This window comes from Folsomia candida, unplaced genomic scaffold, assembly GCF_002217175.1.
Source record: "Folsomia candida strain VU population unplaced genomic scaffold, ASM221717v1 Fcan01_Sc006, whole genome shotgun sequence".
In the NCBI taxonomy this organism is placed as follows: domain Eukaryota; kingdom Metazoa; phylum Arthropoda; class Collembola; order Entomobryomorpha; family Isotomidae; genus Folsomia; species Folsomia candida.
Window position 1 is genome coordinate 1,244,182 of NW_019091198.1, and position 19,045 is coordinate 1,263,226.

The 19,045-nt window shown below is 36.7% G+C and overlaps 5 protein-coding genes across 10 annotated transcripts in view; 3 read left to right on the forward strand and 2 right to left on the reverse strand.

Moving 5' to 3' along the window:
• The first annotated feature begins 181 nt into the window (after positions 1 to 181).
• LOC110851031 (palmitoyl-protein thioesterase 1) lies at positions 182 to 2,191 on the forward strand. The gene is made up of 7 exons (XM_022098656.2): positions 182 to 617; positions 681 to 781; positions 858 to 985; positions 1,056 to 1,126; positions 1,218 to 1,305; positions 1,431 to 1,707; positions 1,785 to 2,191. The coding sequence occupies exons 1-7, from the start codon at positions 332 to 334 to the stop codon at positions 1,911 to 1,913; spliced, it is 1,080 nt and encodes a 359-aa protein (XP_021954348.1). The 5' UTR covers positions 182 to 331; the 3' UTR covers positions 1,914 to 2,191.
• Positions 1,949 to 6,125, reverse strand: LOC110851030 (protein arginine N-methyltransferase 3). The gene is made up of 8 exons (XM_022098655.2): positions 5,929 to 6,125; positions 5,538 to 5,709; positions 5,104 to 5,454; positions 4,589 to 5,016; positions 4,309 to 4,496; positions 3,991 to 4,220; positions 2,403 to 2,768; positions 1,949 to 2,286 (listed from the first exon to the last, which is right to left on the reverse strand). Exons 2-8 carry the CDS (start codon positions 5,689 to 5,691, stop codon positions 2,177 to 2,179), a joined length of 1,827 nt encoding a protein of 608 aa, XP_021954347.1. The 5' UTR covers positions 5,692 to 5,709; positions 5,929 to 6,125; the 3' UTR covers positions 1,949 to 2,176.
• A 161-nt stretch (positions 6,126 to 6,286) lies between these two features.
• On the forward strand, positions 6,287 to 9,287 carry LOC110851377 (inhibitor of growth protein 2). Of its 2 annotated transcripts, none has more exons than XM_022099127.2 (5): positions 6,287 to 6,441; positions 6,579 to 6,785; positions 7,104 to 7,400; positions 7,742 to 8,316; positions 8,401 to 9,287. In XM_022099127.2, the coding sequence occupies exons 2-5, from the start codon at positions 6,650 to 6,652 to the stop codon at positions 8,605 to 8,607; spliced, it is 1,215 nt and encodes a 404-aa protein (XP_021954819.1). In that variant the 5' UTR covers positions 6,287 to 6,441; positions 6,579 to 6,649; the 3' UTR covers positions 8,608 to 9,287. The 2 variants fall into 2 exon arrangements, with proteins under 2 accessions (XP_021954819.1, XP_021954820.1); XM_022099128.2 differs by having other exon boundaries at positions 7,104 to 7,370.
• A 198-nt stretch (positions 9,288 to 9,485) lies between these two features.
• Positions 9,486 to 10,826, forward strand: LOC110851520 (single-stranded DNA-binding protein, mitochondrial). 2 transcript variants are annotated; one of them, XM_035852595.1, is made up of 5 exons: positions 9,486 to 9,665; positions 9,764 to 9,898; positions 9,985 to 10,161; positions 10,234 to 10,353; positions 10,429 to 10,826. In XM_035852595.1, exons 2-5 carry the CDS (start codon positions 9,799 to 9,801, stop codon positions 10,662 to 10,664), a joined length of 633 nt encoding a protein of 210 aa, XP_035708488.1. In that variant the 5' UTR covers positions 9,486 to 9,665; positions 9,764 to 9,798; the 3' UTR covers positions 10,665 to 10,826. The 2 variants fall into 2 exon arrangements, with proteins under 2 accessions (XP_035708488.1, XP_021955024.1); XM_022099332.2 differs by having other exon boundaries at positions 9,487 to 9,665; positions 9,779 to 9,898.
• Positions 10,827 to 10,828: 2 nt separating this feature from the next.
• The window catches only part of LOC110851519 (ets DNA-binding protein pokkuri), a 63,011-nt gene continuing 54,794 nt past the window's right edge, over positions 10,829 to 19,045 (reverse strand). For all 4 annotated transcript variants that reach the window (XM_035852593.1, XM_035852594.1, XM_022099328.2 and 1 more), the window contains 6 exons: positions 15,344 to 15,511; positions 14,730 to 15,236; positions 14,548 to 14,624; positions 14,409 to 14,461; positions 14,213 to 14,332; positions 10,829 to 14,117 (listed from right to left, as the gene is read on the reverse strand). In XM_035852593.1, coding sequence (XP_035708486.1) covers positions 13,670 to 14,117; positions 14,213 to 14,332; positions 14,409 to 14,461; positions 14,548 to 14,624; positions 14,730 to 15,236; positions 15,344 to 15,511 — 1,373 coding nt within the window. In that variant the 3' untranslated portion in view covers positions 10,829 to 13,669. The remainder of the gene's footprint in view (positions 14,118 to 14,212; positions 14,333 to 14,408; positions 14,462 to 14,547; positions 14,625 to 14,729; positions 15,237 to 15,343; positions 15,512 to 19,045) is intronic.

Genomic DNA, 19,045 nt, shown 5'->3' on the forward strand with positions numbered 1-19,045 from the left:
GACAGAAGCTGAAATCCTTAGTACATTGCTCCTTAATTGGTGCATGAATTTCACTGTCCCTACTAATCCAATTGAATAATATCGCTGCATATTTCATGGGCCAAGTCTTCTATATATTATTATAACTCTTCACAACTGATATGGTTTCTCACTTCTCCTGCATTACTTTTACTTACATATGAATGTATGTACAAGTTGGGGAGTACAACAGATAAAACGACAACTTCTGGTGACAAATAGACAAGTCTTGTTTCCAACTCATTGCTGGAATTGCTGATGGAAATTTGAAACTTTGCCCATCAGTTAAAGTTTTGCGCAATTTTATTAAACCATGCTGCGGATTGTTATAGTAGCATCATGTGCATTAGCAGTATTGTCACTGCTTCCGGTAGAATTACGAGCCGCTCAAGTCATATATAAAGTTGGCCGTCCAGAGTCATTTGAAAGTGACAATGAGATTTCCGGAGAAGCACACAGTGATTCAACTGGTGTCGGGTCAAGTCCTTCCTCCGAGACTCAAAATAAGGTAGCTATCCTCCCCCAGAGCACTCAACAGCAAAATGTTAAAGCAGACAAGACCACGGCCTATAAACCAATAGTTTATTGGCATGGAATGGGTAACTCCATTTTTAAAAACTTATAATTTGATTCAAATTTATTTCCATACATAAATTTTTAAGGGGACTCTGGCTGGAATGTGAAGAGAGCTTTGGGCTTCATCGAGACGGAGTTGCCTGGAATATATGTAAAATCTCTTCAGATTGGTGCCAACGTTGCAGAGGTTACATTAATAATGAATCCGATTTTTAGCGCATTTCATAAAATTTGCACGATCTTCGAACCTTTTTTGACCTTAGGATATTGAGAATGGTTACTTTTTTAACGTCAACACCCAAGTCGAAATGGTCTGTGAGATGATAAAGAACGACACTGCATTACAAGGAGGATATAACGGGATTGGATTATCCCAAGGAGGACAGTTTATGTGAGTTTGTCCATTTTCACTTGCAATTTACTTGCATAAATTGAGCACACTGACCAATCTAATATTTCAGGCGAGCAGTTGCACAAAGATGTCCTGAGCCCAAGATGTACAACTTAATCTCGTTGGGTGGTCAACATCAAGGTGATTTTGTTCGAGAAGACCAAATATTAACTAATTTTTTAGACAAATTTTACAATCTTTTAAGTTTGTGCATATATAATCTGAAATTCAGGAGTGTTTGGACTCCCCAAGTGCTCGGCTCCAAAAAAAGAATGGTGTGAAATCATTGACAAGTTGTTGACCCATGTTGCTTACGCTGGGTGAGTTAATTGGCTTACTTTTTTGCGCAACTTAAATTCAATTATTGGTTAGAATTAGAACTGGGCCACATAGTTCCACTTTTGCCAATTTATACTATGTATTTGTGCAATTCACTGAATGGTAGATGGGTTCAGAAATTCCTGGTCCAGGCAGAATATTGGCACGACCCTTTCAAGAATGAAGAGTACGTGGCAAAAAGCGTCTTTCTCGCGGACATTAACAATGAGCGTGTGATCAACGAGGCATACAAGGAAAATTTGCAAAAACTTGATAACCTCGTCCTTGTACTGTTCCAAGACGAGTCAATTGTTCAGCCCAAAGAATCCGAATGGTTTGGCTATTTCAAGGACGGATCTGACAAGGAAATGATTCCTTTAGAAAATTCGACCCTATTCATAGAGGTATTTTTTTACATGTTCAACCTTTTAAATTGCAACAGTTAAAACCTCATATTTTCTGTAAAAAAATGCGTATGTAGGATCGACTGGGGCTAAAAGCAATGAAGGCTAACGGAAAGTTACATCTTTTATCTTCACCTGGGGACCACTTGCAGTTTTCCAAAGAGTGGTTTATCACAAATATTTTAAAGCCTTTCTTATCACAATAGTGACTAAATTATTTCTACATAATTATAATAATGTGTTATCACAGTTCAAATCTTTTATTATTTCAATACTTCTTTATAGTTTATATAAAAAACTCACGCCATTTACTATAAATTTGTGTGTAGTACCAAGTTTTAATGTAAAAACACTAATAATTTTGTAACAAAACCTCAGGATAACATCGTAATATGAAGTAATATATATATATTACAGATAGAGTAACAAATTTTAGTGCATAAATAAATTCTGCATTGTGGTAAGCTGCTTATTTCATCTCGAACGTGCAAGAGTAGCGGCCGATCTTCATCACGACCTTCAACCAACGATCACACTCAGGGTGTGGGGTGCATCTGAACTCGATTGGCACAACATCTCCTGAAATTAATCACAGATATTCGCTACATTAGTTATCAATTCGAAACTAAACAAATCACATGGTATACAATACATACAATACATGGTACACATAGTTTAAAGTAAAGCCAAATTACCTTCTGATACATTCATTCTTTCCGGAAGATAAAATACTGTTTGCTTCCAATGTGTCAATGGAGCGTTAGGAGAAGTACTTAGCACTTCTTTGTATTGTTTCCCGTCGTTGAAACCCACAGAGAAATACCCGCAAATGGCAGTCAAGGAACAGGTACGAGTGATTTTCAACTGGAACGTGTCATCAATAATGAGATCTCGATTTTTACAAGTATGCAGATCTAGTTTTTTAATCGGCACTTCCTCCGATGCGATTGCACATGGCTCCATTGATTTAACGCATGCTTCAAGAAGCGCTTTTCGTTTCAAAACGGACATCTTATAGCCATGCATATTATTCCATGTTCCGATGTTATTTTGGTAATCATCTGTAAAAATTAAATTGCAGAATTTGGCTAAAAATATGAAACAACTAGGGTTGTTAATATGTCATTTGTCATGACATGTCGACATGTCATAATTGTCATAAATGTCACAAATGTCTGACATTTAAAAAAGCGTGTCAATGTCAATATTTGTCAATGTGTCAATTTGTCAAATGTCATGACATGTCGTGACACATTGGCATCGACATTTTGGACATTTATGACATTTACAAAAAACTGCCCTCTACGAACATACGTGGAACCACTGTAGCAGCAATATTTTCTAGTCTCAATTCTATCCATCTGTTTTTAATATGTAAATCAACAAGAAATTATATATTTATGTTCAAAAACTTGTTTTAAAACACCTAGAGTTTATCGAATTATGTTCTTTGACTCATCTCTCATTCTGTTGAACTTACTCTGGTAGCAACAGTTTAACGACAATTAATTGTGGCTTGGTGCTGCTGCTACATAATCAAGCCATTGAGGGAGAGATGATAAGCTAGTTTATATGAATTAAGCTAATATTTTCGAAGTCATATCCCAACTATGAGCTTAACATTCTCTAAGTCTCAATTGGGTTTTGAATTTTTGTGTCTTCAAACTTTCCCATCTTCCATGTATTCAAATGGCGATTTTAAAACCTGTTCATCGCTGTGTGATTTTTAGAAGGTTTTATTTCTTCTAAAAGCGAATAATTTTACAATGGGAGGTTTATGAAATTAGGAGGTTAGAATGAAGATTCATTAACTCTTTTTTTAAGTTATACAGACACTTAACTATTTTGTTTCCATTTTGTCGTAAAAAAATTCTAAGCTCGTAAATGCTGAAATTATCGACTGTTGCAAGAAATAAAATCTTAATTAAAAAACACACGGAGATGATCAGGTTTCAAAAACGTCATTTGAATAAACGGACGGAAGGAAAGTTGAGACAAAAATTCAAACCCCACATGTGTGTTTCTCACGGACCAGGTGCAGAACGAAATTGTGGTCTATTTTCAACAGATTGCAGTCACAAGGGGTCTGGCGATTTATTTACATTATTTGTCATAAATGTCATAAATGTCCAATTTGTCCGTCATATTTGTCATATATTTCGGCACAATGACATTTACGGACATTTATGACATGACATTGACACTTTCGACATGACACGACATTTACTCCTCGACATGACATATTGACAACCCTAGAAACAACTAAACGTAAAATAAACATACCTTCGTCGCTCACAGCCACTATATACATATCGGCGCAGTTGGGATACATGCTACCCTCAGGTTTCAGAAATTTGTCGCGTGCCTGAGTATAGCTACTCAGCATACCTTCGAATAGAAGGAAATATCCCATAAATTCACTGATAAGGATATCGACTTTTGCAATTTCGTCTTCCCCAATGTCTTCCAATTTTTTATGGAAGAATGTAATGTGTTCTTCCTTATTATTTTCACTAATTAGAGAAAAAATGAACAATATGAACATTAAATTAAAAATCAGGCATCAAATTATATTTATTAAACTTCATCAAGCTCGCTTACTAGCAGATATCCATTGCATCAAAGATTATCTTTGATATATCCACCGCACAGACACGTTCAGCACCGGCATCAACGCAGAACATTGACAATATACCCGTACCGCATCCTAAATCCAAGACGCGCTTTCCGAAAAAGTCTTTCTTGTTATTTAGTATTGCTCTTTTGTACGCCAATGTCCTGGGATGATCCTAACAAAAAAAACAGCACCATGTAATACCTACATAATTACCACTGAATAGTATAGTGAATTAATGTGTCGCAATTATTAATTGTCAATTACTTTTAACATCTCAGCATGTATATCAATTCCATCGTAGGATTCAAAATACTCTTCGTCATGCGATGAAGGTTTACCATCACCATTGTCATCGCAAGGCCGCATTGTAACAGGAGATTTGTCTTCTTTGCTATTTCCGTCTCCAGCAATACGGGACATTACTTCCTTCATTTTCTGGTTTTTAATTTGCAATGTTTGGAGTTTGGCCTCCAAGTCTCGGACATCCTTTGCACAAGCCTCCGCTTGTTCAATTTCTGGTGTCGTTGTTTTAATTCGAAAGCTTCTTCTTAAATCGGATCCTAACGCCCCGTCGGACTCGTCTTTTACAAGCAAATCCATTACTACCGGACTGACTTGGGGTGCTTCTGTTGCAACAGATGCCGAATTTTCAAACAGGCTTGGATCATCTTCTTTGTCATCGAAATCAAGCCCTGTTATCAATAAAAATCAATCAATCAGTCACTTAATAATTGTCGTTATATTATTGACCATAACGAAAGTAGCTGTACAAAACTTACAGTAGGTGAGAAACATATCATTTTCCATGGATGGTTCCAACCACTTATCATCATCCCATGGTGGTTTAACACCGGACGGTTTACCAGTGCTATAGTCAAAGAGCACATTTCTCATGACCACGAGCTTCAAGTCCTGATCAGTCTCATCAAACAATTTATCCAACGAAATTGATTTCCCAAGATGGCGAACCCAATTCACCATCTTTATAAAGGACTCTTGGTCCATTTTATACTTCTTTTGCAGTTCAAGAAGATCCAAATTGTGATCATCCTTCAAATGAGTATAAATATCTGACACATTTATGTGTTCTTGGCAAAAAAGACACAGTGGAATATTCGAAAAATCTTCCTCTGCAAAGCCAACAAAGAAAAAAATGGTATACAATTGACTTTACTGGATGTTTGATCAAAGTGCATTGTGCTAAACGACATACCAAGGTCTTCCCAATGCTGGACCTCATCATCATACTCGTCACCCTTTGAGCTCTGATAATCGGAGCTTGATGCACTATCACTTTCATCTTGATTTAGAATTCGATCCGCCCACGACATTTTACTCTTCACCTCATCTGCCTGAGTTGGATTCATCGTTCTCCAATCTTCACTCTGAAAAGATTTTAATTAAATTTATGCTCGTGTATTTAACTGTACAGGAAAGAGAAACTTGATATATAATAATGGTTTCAACGAAATGTTGGAAAAATATAAAACAAAGGTGCGTAAATTTACCCACTGCACTTTCTACTTTGTCTGTCTACCCCCGCAAAATCATGTATTATATTTTTTTAACTCTCATCCCCCATCACCTCCAAAGGTCAAACTCACCTCTCCTTCGATTCCTAAATAAGACTAATCATAAGATTGTCTGATCACCTCTCCTTCCTTCCTTATCGCTCCGCTGACTGACGATAACCACGATGCACAAGTTAACCAGGAAGTTGAGATTAAAATTTCAAAGGATAAGTTGAGAAAAAAGACGAAATTTCGGAGAAGACCTGAAGAGAAGACGAAAAAACGCTGCTGCTGCTGGCACGGTGAGGCGACTCTGACTGAGGAGATTTCTCGTGGCTGGCTGGCACATGGAGACGAACCGGACAACCGGTAGAGTTGTCAAGATTTTCATTTTCGGTCGTGTTGCGCAATGCCCCAACTGCAGCACGCAACTCCGGCTGGCATCTCACCCGCACCACCACCATCAACTTCACCAATAAATGGAGAAAACTCTCGTTCCCAAATTTTGAGTGGGTCGTCATTCGGACAAAAAGGACAAAAAGGAGACATCTGTGAGGCCAGAGGGGTGGGGCTCACAATTGGGACGAGAATTAAGGCAGGAAATTGGTAATTGTCTAACAAATTCAAGTTAAATTTGACACTCAGTTCTTTTAAGTATGATAAGATATGTTTACTTCTTGTGACAAGAATCTTGTCTACGTAATCACTTATTGTTAATATTAATTAGCAACTCGTTATTGTAGGGAACTCATTTCATAACAGGACAATCAATGGTGTAATAATTAAATAAGAAAGAAAAAAGTTATTCTGAAAAATGATGAATCAACAAGCAATGGATTCGCTGTATTCGGCGACATACATGGAGGATTATCTCGACTGCGTCGAGAATTTGCCGGACGATATCCAGAGAAATATGAGCAGAATGAGGGATTTGGACATTCAATATTCTAGTAAGATACCAAAAAATGAAAAGTTAAATAGATTCATGTAATAAAGAAAATACAGGGTGGTTAAAATGTCACGCCACAATGGAAAATTTTTCAATGGGAAAAGTCCCTAAATCTCCATTAGTTACAAGATTTCGGATTGAGATTTTTATAAATTATTATCAAAACTGATGACAAAATTCTTAAAATGTTGCATTTTAGAGACAAAATTTCGGTAACTAATGGAAATTTACAAATTTTTCCCATCGAAAAATTTTCCATTGTTGCGTGACATTTTAACCACCCTGTATGTTGACAATTTAATTGTTTGACTTGCTGTAGAATATATGAAGGAGCTGGAGACTGCAATGGAAGATTTAATGGAGCAGATTGACGTCGAACAGGCGGATGAGCGAGAAGACGAGGAGGATTTAGAGCAGCTGGAGAAAACTCGGAGACGCAGAAAGTACTCGAAGGCTAGGTCATCCGTTCAAGAGATTCTCATGAAGGCACAGGATATTGGGGATGAAAAACTCCAGATTGCCCAAAACGTGCAGGATAATATTGAGAACAAAGCGAGACAATTGGAACTAGATAAGAAAAACTTGGGTGAGTTGGTCACCAAGTTGCGACCTAGAGGTAAGGTTTTCGTTTTTGTTGCGTTTTGAGTTTTCCTCGATTTTTCCTCTATTCCTCGAATATACGTCACACATTTGGCGAATTGAATCTGAGCCTGGAACGAGTTCAACTCTTCCGTTAAGGTTGATTACTGTTAAATTTTGAAATGTTCTTTCAATTATATTTATTATTAGATGTTGTTTAAACTCATTTCTTACTATTTTGAGCCTACAGCAAGTCGAAAAAACTGCTTTATTGTTACGCCTTATTTTCTGCTTTGATATTTTATTTCGTAGTGTATCGCAATTGTCTGTCGAATTTTTGAAGTTCTATAATAATATATTCTTATCATTATTAATTAGAATACGGTCGGGAGAATGAGAACCAAGAAACTCCTAAAGAGGAGCGAGAACGACCTGGAATTAAAAGAGCTCGTCGTGCTAAGCATGAAGTATTTGTTCCGTCTATTATGGGTCCTTCCACTCTGGAAGTTACTTCATACGTGGATTCAATCCAGGATGAGCCGAAACCAAGCACAAGTCGGGGAGGTCATCACTATAATTCTCACGCGAATGAAAAGACTGTCCATCATAGCACAGCCGCTAGTTCTGCAACACATGATACTCAAGATCGTAAAACGAGCACGGCTTCCCAGCCAGATCAAGTTCCAACAACAACGGCTCGAGAACGACATTCGACAAAGGGCAGCCGTAATAATGAAACAGAAAGCTCGACTCCATCACGAGCTTCTGAGCGAACTGTAAGTGCATCAGCAAGCGTGGCTTCTCCAGCTAAGCAGGTTCAAAAGGCCAATGTAGTCGAGAAAAAGGGGAAGAAGCGCAAGTCGACTAAGCAAAGTAAAAGCAAGGACGCGTCACCACCAGATGATGCGGATACGATTGATCCTGATGAGCCAACATACTGTTTGTGTGATCAGGTAGATTTACTTAAAAGTCAAGATTTGTTATTTTCTGTGTTCTTAAAGTACCTACATTTTATTATTTGCTGTATCTTGTTTCAGATTTCGTATGGTGAGATGATTGGTTGCGATAATGATCTTTGCCCTATTGAATGGTTTCATTTTTCTTGTGTGAGCCTCACACACAAGCCGAAGGGAAAGTGGTACTGCCCACGTTGTCGCGGGGATAAGCCAAACGTAATGAAGAACCGCACCGTTTTGATTAAAGAGCTCGCAAAGTACAATCGCGAGAGAGAAGAAAAAGCATAATTTGATTATAAATTCTCGCTTATTTTAACTATAAATATTAATCATGGTTAATATTTAATCGCGCCGTTTTAAATCTGTCAAGCAAATCTATTCAGCTACTAGAATATTTATCATTGTTTGCACCTCCCACAACGTCAGGAGGAACTTTTTTATGAATAATATTAGGATATAATAATCACCTCTAGGTTTGAGAGTGTTTATTTGAGTAGATAATGATGGTTGTTTGGTTTTACTTGATTAATATGCAAAGGTGTTAAAGTACAATTATTTGATTAATGGTGTTTATTTTGTACAGTTTCGTCTAAGTTAGTTGATCTTACTGCTAGTGGTTACTAGTAATTAATTGTTACGGGTGTTTCACAATTGTAATTTAGATTTCCCTTTAAGTATAATAGCTTACATTTTTTTCATGCACTTTAGTGGATAAAAATCTAAGCTGTAATAGGTCCTGTAGTTTGTATTGTTTGTACATGCTTGTAACGTCATAAGTATTTCGATTAAAACTTATTTCCAATTTTTCGATATTTGTAATACTTCAAAAATAACAGCATAAATTTGGGATTCATTGTTTTTATATACGCTTGGTTACAATTTGTTATTTTAGTTGAGTGATTTTTTACATGTCACTATAATTGTTATTTGTTAAACGGTTTTGTAATAATAAAAATAAATGTTTTCTCGAATATTTGACACCTTCCAGTGAATATTTATTGCTGCAAAACAGTGGCTGAAAAGAGGATACTTTATTCATTAGCATTTTGATTGGTTAATGTATCGAATGAAAATTAACTTTACATGGTCATTTAATTTTGGGAAAATTGTTGGGCATGAAACGAATCCATTCTCATTGTTCCAGTTTTCCCTATCGGCCCAACACAACCGGGAGTTCTGCCGCATTCGTGCAACGCATGATTCAGAATTTCTCATGCAAGAACAAAGAATAAAATCAAAAATTCAAATCACATAATAAAATAAGTTTTGAGCACATAGGAAATAGTCTGAAATCTTGGGAAGATAAGCTCATAACTACATATCGTCACATTAAAAGGAATTGTCAAGTAAATTGCTTTAATTTGATTAATTTAAGAACTAGTGGTTATAATTTTTTGTTAGAGTACTCAACAGGTTTAAGTTTTTGAGGTTTAAATAATAGTAGGCATTTGTTTTTTAGTATAAAACCTCTGACTGAGGATGCAACCTAATACCTGGAGCAGAGTTGGGTCTCGAGTGGCGAAATTGGGACTGGAAAGCTGGGCGAAAAGTGACATCCCACGTAAATCATCAGTAGCAAGTACATAATTATGCACAATATTAATTTGAAAGCTAAATCTGCTTTAAAATCTAGAGATGAATAAATATGGTGTAATTGTTGATCAGATGTACTGTTCTCACGACCTGGGACCTTCACTAACAACCAGTCAGTCGAATGTTTCAAGCAGCTACATACGAGCGCAGGGGTTCTAAACACGAACCAATTTGAGGCCAGATCTCCAGCTGAAAGGACATCTGGTACAGGTCCAAAAGGACAGCCAGCACCCAGTCGTGTGGAGAAAAGTTAGTTTTATTTCCTAATCTCTGGACTCACTAATTGTAAGAGTAAGATTATTGTATTGTATTATTTTATAGCTGTGAATCACATCACTCTGATGGGTCGCGTGGGTGCAGATCCTCAAATGAGGGGAACAACAGAACATCCTGTTGTCGTCTTCTCAATGGCAACCCATGCAAATTACAACTACCAGAGTGGTAAGTTAAAAGTACAAGACGCTAAGCTAAAAGTAGCAAACAATTTCCCTTCAAAGTTGACAATTCTTTTTTTAGGAGAAATGTTGCAGAAAACGGATTGGCATAGAATCTGCGTTTTTAAGCCATATTTGCGAGATACTGTGTACAAATACATGACGAAGGGTCAACGGGTCTACATCACTGGTCGAATTTCATATGGAGAAATTAACGACGATCAAGGAAAGGCCCATATGACAACCAGCATTATTGCAGATGATGTGATTTTCATTACAGATTCACGAAGCAAGCAAGCTCCTCCTACAGATGCTTAGTGAATATTATGTAGTGCCTACATTACTAGCATTTAATTAGATATACGTATGCTATTAGTAGTATTTGTCCTGCTTTTTAATGCTGTCTTTTTGAGCACTTCCTATTTTTCATAAGCTCAGAAAACTTGCGCAGAAAATGCAAATAAAAATCTTTTTCAACAATGTTTGACAATCACGTTTTATTTAATTCCGTTAATTAAGTTTCATCATCTGAATTGGAATGCACAACTCACTTTATTTTTTGTTATCATACTAGAGACTTAACTAATCATAGTACATATATAAAGTTATGTTTATTAGGTATTACTACTATATTTAGACATCAGTTAGTAGCTTGGAAAAAAGAAAGCATTTTGCAGTTTGGTTTTCGTTAACGAATTATTGGAAAGCAATCCCCAGTTACAAAACTTGGTTGGTTGTATCATAATTTTTTTCATTCATACGTATATTTAATTCCACTAACTGCACTTCCAAAAGTAATTAGAGTTCAGACTTAAGGTAAATTTTTAACCAACTTTCTCCACTGCATAGTCACAATTTCAATCAAAAAGTTTCTAGATTCAATGCATAGCCCTATCACCCACCCCCCAAAAAAATCCCCCTTCCCACAGTATAAATCAACTTATTCAGCAGCAGTAGTGTTCCAAAGGTGGAGACAGTGGAGAAAAGTGGAGTTGGTTATCGGTGGCTAAAAAACTTAGTCGCATATATGTAGACAAACCACAATAATGTAATAATGTTTCGATGATGATGATGATTGTACTGACATTGTCTCCATTCTCACAACTCAACAGCATTAAAAATTGAAGGTCAACATTTAGTGCGTTAATTAGTTGATTATTAGAAGCTTTGTAGCTGAGGTTTACCCATCAAAATCTTACAATTTACCTAAATTCTATCACTTTTTCGTAATAATACATACAGTGGTTTAAAGTTTGGTATATAACAAAACTATAGATTGCCTATCACGGTATTTATGGTTTGTATTTGTAGGTATATAAACTCACATTTTTTCTAAATGGTATCCAAGAATACAAGAACAGAAGACAAAGAAAGTATGATCAGTATTATACTATTCGACTTTGAATGTACACCACCATCATCATACTACCGTACCGTATATGAGTAAATTTGCACGAAAATTAAATAATTATCAACCTTGAGTAGTAATAGTAAGTAAGTAGTACACACAGTGTATAGTAGTAGGAATTACTAATAACAATAGTATAATAACAATAGTATTAATGGAGAACTTATCATAATTTGTTACAAAATTTTGAAAAATGATAAAATTCATTGTCTTCACAAAACGTTATATAATTTTCCTAAAGTATTCAAGTAATCAACCGGGATTAGATTTGTTTGTGATGTATGTATAACAGATATACGCACGCATAGTAATGATTATCATTTTCATAGGTAATAAACTCCTACCCATTACTGATACACATAGACATTTGTAAAATATTTTCTTGGTCGATGATAGTCATTCAGGAGAGTCAGAGTACTAAATTATTTACTACAGGTAATGGGGAATATAGAATTACTTCCAGTTTTTTTTACACTATTACCTTTTTTATTATTTACAAATACAGGTATAACGCTCACTGATTGAGTGTGATGTGGGTGGGTGAACAACTTAGAAAGACAAAATATTGACTCTTTCGATATAAATCTGCATAAAGACTAAACGTGGGTTTTTTATGTACATATACACAACTGTACAATTCGTACAAGAATTTACTAAGATCGTTACGTAATTGTAATAACTTAGTGCAGTTATATACGGCTGTTACATTATTATATTTTATCTATACCTAACTAAATACATTATACATAAGTATCTGTACATCGATAAACCCTAACTCTAGGTGTAAGATCAAATTGTTTTACAAGAATCTGGTCTTGCTTCGCATTATACCGACGCCAACTGCTCAATGTTATCCTCAATTTTTGCTCGCAACTCATTCTCCCATTAGTAGTGCCCACCCGGATTTTACTTGAATAGCTTGTACGGAACAGGGGGACAGAGAAAGACACATTTCCAAGTTAAAATTCAAAGCTAGGTGTGTGTATATAATACTCGGAACTACTATGAATGCTCGATTGTTGTACAACATTTAAAGTTTAATATTTACTATATATACACAATTCTGTGAAACCAAAGAAAATGATATCAGTTCGTTGTATAGTAAACAATTTTGGTTTTCAATTTCAACTAAATAAGGCAAATATTTTAGCAAATACGTATTGTGTCGGACTGTCTTCGATTTGAACAAAGGAAAAAAACTCCAATGCAAGTTGTGCACTGTGAAATAAATGTTTTAAGATATACCGCGAATCATTTGTTTCGCTATTTTTTTTATAAATTACTTGGAATTGAGCGATTGTATTCGTTATTTTGCATTGCCTTCCAGTAAGGATTGGGATCTAGGGATTGTCATAGGTTTTAGAGTGTTGCGATTGCGATGAAAACTTGGGTTTGATTGATCTAACTCTCGTCCCATTAATTAATGAGTGTGGGAAGGTATACAATTTATGGCACTAAACGCATCATAACCACCTATTCAATAATAAATACTGCTTCCAGTCTTTCTGGCATGCAGTGGATTAATATATATTGATTGTTACATAATGTTCTCCGTTGATTAGAAATGAAATCATTGCATGGTAGTAAAATATGAGTCGTGTTTTTTTTGCGAAGTTGGTTAGTTAACTGTTAACTATTACAGTGGTGTAATTCATGAAACAGAAAAATTCTACTTTCCAATACTGTCCTACTACTCTCTGTGTTGGGCTGGTAGATATTGATTGAATCTTCGTACTATAATAACAAATTTTAAGGTACTTCAAGTATTTTGTAAGAAGGAAAGGATACCATCATTCATCACCATTCATTTCTTTACTCTGAACTTATTTACACTTTCGGGTATCTATTTAACAGAAGCTTATTGCGACAAGACATATTCATATAGATAACTATTATTACGAATGAAGGACTCGTGTTAATCGTCGTCTTTATCCTTCATGTGACGATCCGTGGTATCCATACTCAAATCTGTTGGAACATCTTCATAATCATCGTTAATGAATTGGCTAGGCTCCATCTTGACGGTGAGTTGGACGGGTTGGTCATCCTGGTCGTCATGATCCTCATAACTTGACTTTGAAGATTTTGTAGTCAAAGACATTGGAGAACTTTGTGTTTGGCGAAGCATTGACAAACTACTTTCGTAGTCATTGTCATTATACGAGACAGAGTCTCCAGAGGGCAATGACTTCCTTGTGAGGGACACTGGAGAGGTTTGATGTCTCAACATGGACAAGTTTTCATACTCGCTTTCTCCAAAGTTGTGGGTTTCTGCTTTGACAGTCATTGACACTGGAGAATTTTGGTGTCGCAACATGGAAATGTTTTTGATGCTCTTGAGCTCACCGGGGTTTCTTAAGAATCTGTAAAAATGAAGCAGAAAAGAAAAGTGAGTTTTAATGGTTCAATGGAATTTCTTAAGAAATAAAGTGCAGAAATCATGAAAGACAAATATTACTGGTAGCAGTGTCGCTCCCCTTGAACCTTGCGGAGAATGTTGACACGATAGTAGTATCGCAGAGCTCGGGACATTTTGTCATAATTCATAGATAAATGATTCTTTTGGATACCCCAAAGTCTGGAAAGGTTAAAAAATATTACGTACTGATTGCTATATGAGACTTTATACATCAAATCAGACAAGTTTAGCTCACCTTGCAAGACCAGGTGGGTCGACAATTTTGAAAATCCCCGTTTCTACATTTTTCTATAAAAAAAGTGATCATTAGATTTTATCAGGAAAATTCAACTAAAGCAAATAATTTAAAGACATTTACTCACATAATTACTTACCCAAGTGATAAAACTACTATAGCGCTGAGCTGGGTCATTCAACAATTGCTGAAGAAAGTCCCATAAAAGTCTTCCATCTGAAAATTAATTAAATTCGATCATGAATTAAATTCGTACATGTAAATATGTAAATAATCGCAAGTTTGAGCTGCATATATGTATATCAACATTTATAGACTCACTGTTATTATATTCTCCTCCATCATTGTTGGAATTGTTGGTCAGCTTTCCTCCTCCCCCTTGAGGGAACGACACTGACTTGTTGCTACTCAAGTTGGCAGTTGACTGTTGGGCAGTGGTTCCGTTGGAATTTGCATGGAGATGAGTACTTTGGTGGTTATTGGTTCCATTCGATGTGAGCTGCTGTTGTTGAGAACCACCATGGGGGTGATTATGTGCATTGGATACAGGTCGTGGGGGTGGGCTTAAGGAGCCGGTAGATTGGTTCACGGGTGATCTCTCTGGACTCTCTCCCACACTGTCATATTCGGAGTCGTCGGAGTTGTGTCCAGCGGATCCATTGGATGAGGAAGCTGAGGATGAAGAGTGGACTCCATTGTTAGCACTTCCGTGCTCTTGTGGACTTCCGGCTTGACCATCCAATGAAGGAGCTGGACTGAGTGTCACTGATGTGGTTCCTTGTTGTTGAGAGGCTGCAAAGTGTTGTAAATCCGCTATGCTCCATGCTCCTGGAAGAGAAGTGACCAGGAGAAAATTAGTTGCTAAAATTCTTCAATTTAACGAAAAAGCGGAGGAAGAGTGAAAATGCTTCACAAATGAGACTTGGGTATGGTACCTTTTCCTGACAACGGGTGCATGCGATGGGAAGATGGCGTGTGAGGGGTCAAAGGCGACTCAGATGGCGATGACGACATAAGAATTTGAAGCGCATTGTGAATCACGTCCCCAGAACAAGGTGCCCGAGACTCCAAATCAGCTTTGGTGAGAAGACAGAGAGCTTTTCCTGCAAGAAATAATTAGTCCATGTTTAAAATTAATAGTTAATCCATGTACTACAATGATTTCCATTATTTCGTAAAACGGGAGGAACGCTGTAGTGGACTTTGCATACACCAAAACTAAACTAGATGCGACTTTGTATTATTATTAATTTATCAGTGTAATTGGTCCAAACCGGAACAAGGCACGCGAATGAGTAGTAGTCATCCCTTTCGAACTAAAGTTCTCGCCACATTCGCAATTCTCTTGATCACAAAAAATTCAAGGTTGTCTGAAACACGACTTTTCTAACAGACTTCACTTGAACAATGGGCAGCTGTGAGTGCAAGACTCAGAAATCATCATCTCTGGTTCTCTCTTAGGAGGAGTGCGACTTCATATCATCTATTATCCATTCATTATCTGTTAAGAGAGGCTTTCTTGTTGAGACACAGAGGATCTATTTCATGCCCATTCAGGGCAGCAGGATAAAATAATAATAAAGTTTTAACCAACAAATCGTGATGTTTCAATAATTAAGAGAACCATGAAGAGATGACCGAAAGGAAAACAACCCATAGTCGACTAGGCATAGAATCAATCAAGTGAATCAAGTATTTAAGACGTGGTCCACCAACTTTGTAGAGAAACACATCTCACTCATTTCTCAATCATTAATTTGTCCTCATCGTTCAACATGGACCGAAGATTTCTATACTTAAACCGTATATTTTTCTGACTGGTAGCTCGTTGTTGTTTGTGAAACTCTTAACAGTTAATTTGAAGCAGCTTTTGAGCAGGCTTACTCCTGACGTATTTCCAATCTCACAGCAATAATACCAGGAGTACAGAAAATCATTTGGTCATTCGTTCACTGACTTTCGAGAAGCGGAAGTGAGTGGAACAGAAATAGTGTCGCCTCTCATATTCTCATCCCATCGCACTGCACCAACCACTGCCACCCTTATTTAATAAATTCATGAGGACAAAGAAGAAGAGACACGCTGACTGTGTGTGGAATAAATAAAGAAAGTCTTCCTCTCTTAAGAGAAGAACACGAAGGAAACATGAAACGCAAATATTAAACCAAACATGTCTAACAATAGATCTTTACTTGACTCAGTTCTGCTGCTGCTGCTGATGCTGTTCTAGCCTCAGGGATAGTTTATATTAATCTGTACTTCCCTTTAAAATTAGTTAGTGGGTTACAAGGATGAGAGATTGGAAAGATGAGTGATGATGATGATGATTGTTGCAAATTCTGAGTCTGTGTTACTTTATAACTCTGCCAGCCAGGCTGCTGGTGCAACCAAGAACCTTACCTGTGCCGTATCTCACAGAGAGGAGAAAAAATGAATGAATGCTTTGCGAATCAAATATTATTACGAGGAACAAGATGATGATGATGATGGGTGATGTATATAGGATGCAAGCTATTTTTACTCCATCATCCATCCATCCATCCATTTCATTCTTCTTCTTCTTCTTCCTCACCCTTCCTCCTTTTCAAGACTTAATTCGAATTTGCCATTTTGCAACACAATAAGACGCCGGATGCGCCAACAGAACAAACAATGGGATGCAGCGGCGTTCTTCGGTTCTTTATTTTTTGTAACACTTTTTTCCTTCAAGTCAACCCAGTCACTAGTGTCGTGTATATGCACATATCTCGTGTGGCGAATAAGCACTTGGTGAGCAGAACTGATTTTAAGGGAAGAGAATGCATTATAAAATAAAAATAGTGCTGTTGCCGATGTTTATGATAAAACACTCCGTTGAGTCAAGGATGGATGCATGAATGTATTGTAAGTAAGGCATGCCCAACAGTAAATCCAATTCAGTTTAAGAACATAATAGACCAAATGCTACCCTCTGAGAGATTACAATTTTTTCATATGTGCATTTGCCCATCAATTTGCAAAACTCTGACATAAATAAACGCGGGCTAAAAAATATTTCTCTTCTATTAATAACAATTGTACATTTCGTCTTGTAGGCAATTTAAGTTTTCCATAAGGATGTTCCCAACTTTTATTAGCATAGAAGCGAAAACGCCGCAACGCCGATCCTAATCCCCAAAAGATAAGATGTGTCTATGCATTTGGAATGAATTAACGTTTTCAATCAGCCCAGAATATATTCAACATTTGTACTGATTCTATTAAATCGTTTGTGGAATTAAACGTCGCATTCTTGAATACACATACAACACACGTTAACAAGATGCATATGCATGTATTAAGTGACAAATCCAAGTTGTCTTCACCTTCTCCAGATTTTATGCCATTCAAAATAAGCCTAATAATTTTATCAAACAGTTTTGACTTGACTACTTAAAACTGCAGTTATTCATCTTCAATCATCCTACACGAAAAACAAAGACAAATAAGCGTATTCCCTAGCAAGTATGTAGATATGATGGCATAGGTATTTATGATGAGTTTGGTATTATTAATAAGTACCATGGATCCACCCACCACACTTAATAAATGGAAATGCAAACAATTGCCCACTGTTCAACAAACATTGCACTCGAATATAATAATTGGAAGCACACTGACTAACTCGCTTTACGCCAAACAATGCAGGGACAGCTGCTGCTGGGAGTTTGCTTTTTTAAGTGAGGTGCGACATTTCTTCTTTTCATGACCTTCATAAGCAGCGTCTGGCTGGGCGAACGAACCAATAAACTGACGACGGCGACGACGCCACAAATAAATGTGCATACAAATGATAGAGCCAAAATTGGTTGGACAATCATTGACACGTTGTGTGCCCATTATTCAAATGTAAATCCTACCGCAAGCCTACTATATTACCTACCCTACAAAATAACTACCACCAGAGTTCAAAACCACGGCTTGTCAAACCAACACAAAGCGTTGTGAGCAAACCTACCAACTTGTTGGTAGCAATTACTTAATTGTGGAATATGGGAGAGATAAGTACATACACGAATTAGACACGAGGTGTGAGCGAGTGAGAAGAGGAATTAGTACGACAAATTCCATTTCCACTGCAAGAATGCAGGATCTCCAACCAGGAAAGAAATTGAAGGTTAGTTCAAAGTATTAAATTAAATACTTTGGATTGCAAAAGAAGCAAAAAGAGGTCTGGTGTCAACCAACATTACTTCTATTTACCAACCAATGTGCAAACATTATTGTGTTGTGGGGCATATTCTGTCATGTCATTTTCATATGTGCCATAGTGCTATTCCCATCAATAATAATATAATGGTAATAATAATAATAGTGGGCTACTCTTCGCATTCAAAGTGGCATCCGATATTTAAATCCTTTCAAATTGGACGTTAGTATTCCTATTATCATCATATCATAAGCAACAGAAAGTGGAAGTCGGGGGGCGACGCGTATTTAGGTTTTGTTTGCTTGATTGATGCGTTGTTCTGCTAATAACGACGACGAGGACTATTTACATATCCTGGTTTATCAGTGAACCAATAAACAAAACTACTTTTAACGTATGCACGATGACAAACTTGTGCAGCCATGATCCAACCCACGAAAGAAATCGGAATACTGATATTCGATTCTCG